General features: G+C 43.6%; 1 gene segment (V, D, J or C); it reads left to right on the plus strand.

Annotated features, from left to right (window-relative positions):
- The first annotated feature begins 1,593 nt into the window (after positions 1-1,593).
- LOC113223222 lies at positions 1,594-2,250 on the plus strand. The segment is given in 2 exon segments: positions 1,594-1,750; positions 1,870-2,250. Coding segments are annotated over 2 exon segments (408 nt in total).
- Positions 2,251-2,395: the final 145 nt, after the last annotated feature.

The following is a 2,395-nucleotide window of genomic DNA, read 5'->3' on the forward strand; positions in this document are numbered from 1 at the left end:
TTCCTCTTGGAAGAAAATGTCATGATAACTACATGACTTAATGGGATTTATTTATGAAAAGAGTTTTATTAAAAAGAATGAGAAAATTTGAATTCTATTCTGAGTCTTTCCTTGGGAGTGTCCTGAGAGCATTTTTGACCCAACGAACCTTTGCCGTGGGTGTATTTGGCAGCCTAGAGTCCAGCAGACAGTTCTAGGCCCTATACATTTGTGAGTTAGACTGGAGATGCCTGTAAAAATGACAGATTCTTAGTGTTGTTCACACTCAGTCCGGGCCTCACTGGAATGTCACAGACGACCATCGAACAAATAGATCCCCAGTGTGAAGAATATTAGGAGATAGCAGCGAGGAATACAATGAGCACAAGCAACAAATGATTGAAGTGCAAACCTGAAGACTGGAAATTTTGGCATTATGAGATATGAAAGTTTGGAGAGCCACATTTAAATGAACATGACGGGGAACTGAAACAAGGAAAAAGAGAATGCCTGAAGCCATCAACTTTCATAAAAATTGTCAATGTATCTAGAAATGCCTCATACAATCACTGCAAACAAAATGGAAAGTCCAACAGTGGATCAGCTCCTCCTAAAGAGATGTTTAGTGATATCAATGATGGATCTGCAGGAGTGATCTAGAATGCAGCACAGAAAATTAAAAGTGAAATATGAAAAAGTTACAGAACAGGGAAGAAAGAAATGGATTTTCCCATATACTAGAATATTCATATTTTTTCATAATTTTCCATTTTTTCTTGCATATGATTGATGTTTCAAACAGATAAAATAGGTAGAATGTTATGAGGTGGTATTTATGAGATGTTAGCTGAGAATTTTTTAGAGGTGTTTAAGGATCTAAATTCAGAGTTTCCAGAATGAAAATGAATTGCAAATAAGACAGTCAAGTCATAGGGAAATTGTAGAACATGAGGGACAAAGAGAAGATTTTGAAAGCAGTCAGAAAAAAAGAGAAATACCTCCCATAGGAATATATGGAGAACAACAGTAAGTCAAGACAGCGGTTAAAAATAACTATTAGCTCAATTATCATTCTCCTTCTTTTAAGGTGAGATTGATTTAAAAAAAACAAAACTTTTAGAAGGGGAATACGAAAAATGACTGCTGTGAGTGTGCTACCAAGGTCTCTTTTCTGAATTACAGCTAACAAAGTTGGGAAAAGATCCCAGAAGAAAGGCATGAGGGCAGTTCGTGAGGGAACCCATGTGGTGGGACAGTCCCATTGGGCACTTGTGACTGAGGGAATGGAGGAGGCTGGGACATGAATCAGGATGGCACAGGGGACCCTGACTTGCATGAAAGACAATGAGCTCATTCCTTGGTGCCTTGTATTGGGGATGCTGTTGGCACATCCTACAGGACATGCCCAGCAGACAGAGGAGCGGCTGTAGGATGAGAAGATGAACTCAGAGATGCAGCATGATGCCTCTGGCCCCAGACAGCATGGGAGCCCAAAGCAATGAGAAATGCATTGATGTTGTTAAAAGAGATTTTATAAATATTTAAAAGCAGCACCCAGGTGTGTTCTAATATAAATGCTGTGACCCTGACCTCCTGGGGATTGACAGAGGAAGTGATGTCACTGTGGGAACTGCCCTGTGGGGACAAGGACGTCTGTCATCCTCTGCTCCTGCTCACAGTGACACTGATCAGGTAACGCCCCCGTCCTGGCCTGACCCTGCCATGGGCACCAGGCTCCTCTGCTGGGTGGTCCTGGGTTTTCTAGGGACAGGTGAGTCCTCTGAACACCAAGTAGTTTCATTTTCATTTTTTCTCTGTGTGTGTGCGTGTGTGTGTGTGTGATGACTACAAATGTTTTCGTTATTCTGTTGCCGAATTCTACTTCCACAGATCACACAGGTGCTGGAGTCTTGCAGTCCCCAAGGTACAGAGTCACGAACAGGGGACAGGATGTAACTCTCAGGTGTGATCCAATTTCGGGTCATGAGTACCTTTACTGGTACCAACAGGCCCCGAGGCAGGGCCCAGATCTTCTGACTTACTTCAGTTATGAAGCTCAACAAGACAAATCAGGGCTGCTCAGGGATCGCTTCTCTGCAGAGAGGCCTGAGGGATCTGTCTCCACTCTGAAGATCAAACGCACAGAGCAGGGGGACTCGGCCGTGTATCTCTGTGCCAGCAGCTTAGCCACAGCGTGGCACAGTCGCCTCCTTCCTGTTCACAAACCTCATCCTTCTCTCTCCTTGTAGCTCCTGGAGACCCTTAACAGAGGCCTCTCTTTGCTCCTCACTTTTCATGGGAAAGAAGTAGATTTGGACATCGGCTCTCCTTTGGGTAGAAAGAACCACAGATTCATTCCTGAAACACAGTGACTGCAAATGTAGGTGGTGAAAACAATCCTGGCCCACTGCACTCT

The sequence above is a fragment of the Piliocolobus tephrosceles genome, unplaced genomic scaffold (genome assembly GCF_002776525.5).
Source record: "Piliocolobus tephrosceles isolate RC106 unplaced genomic scaffold, ASM277652v3 unscaffolded_39802, whole genome shotgun sequence".
Lineage (NCBI taxonomy): Eukaryota > Metazoa > Chordata > Mammalia > Primates > Cercopithecidae > Piliocolobus > Piliocolobus tephrosceles.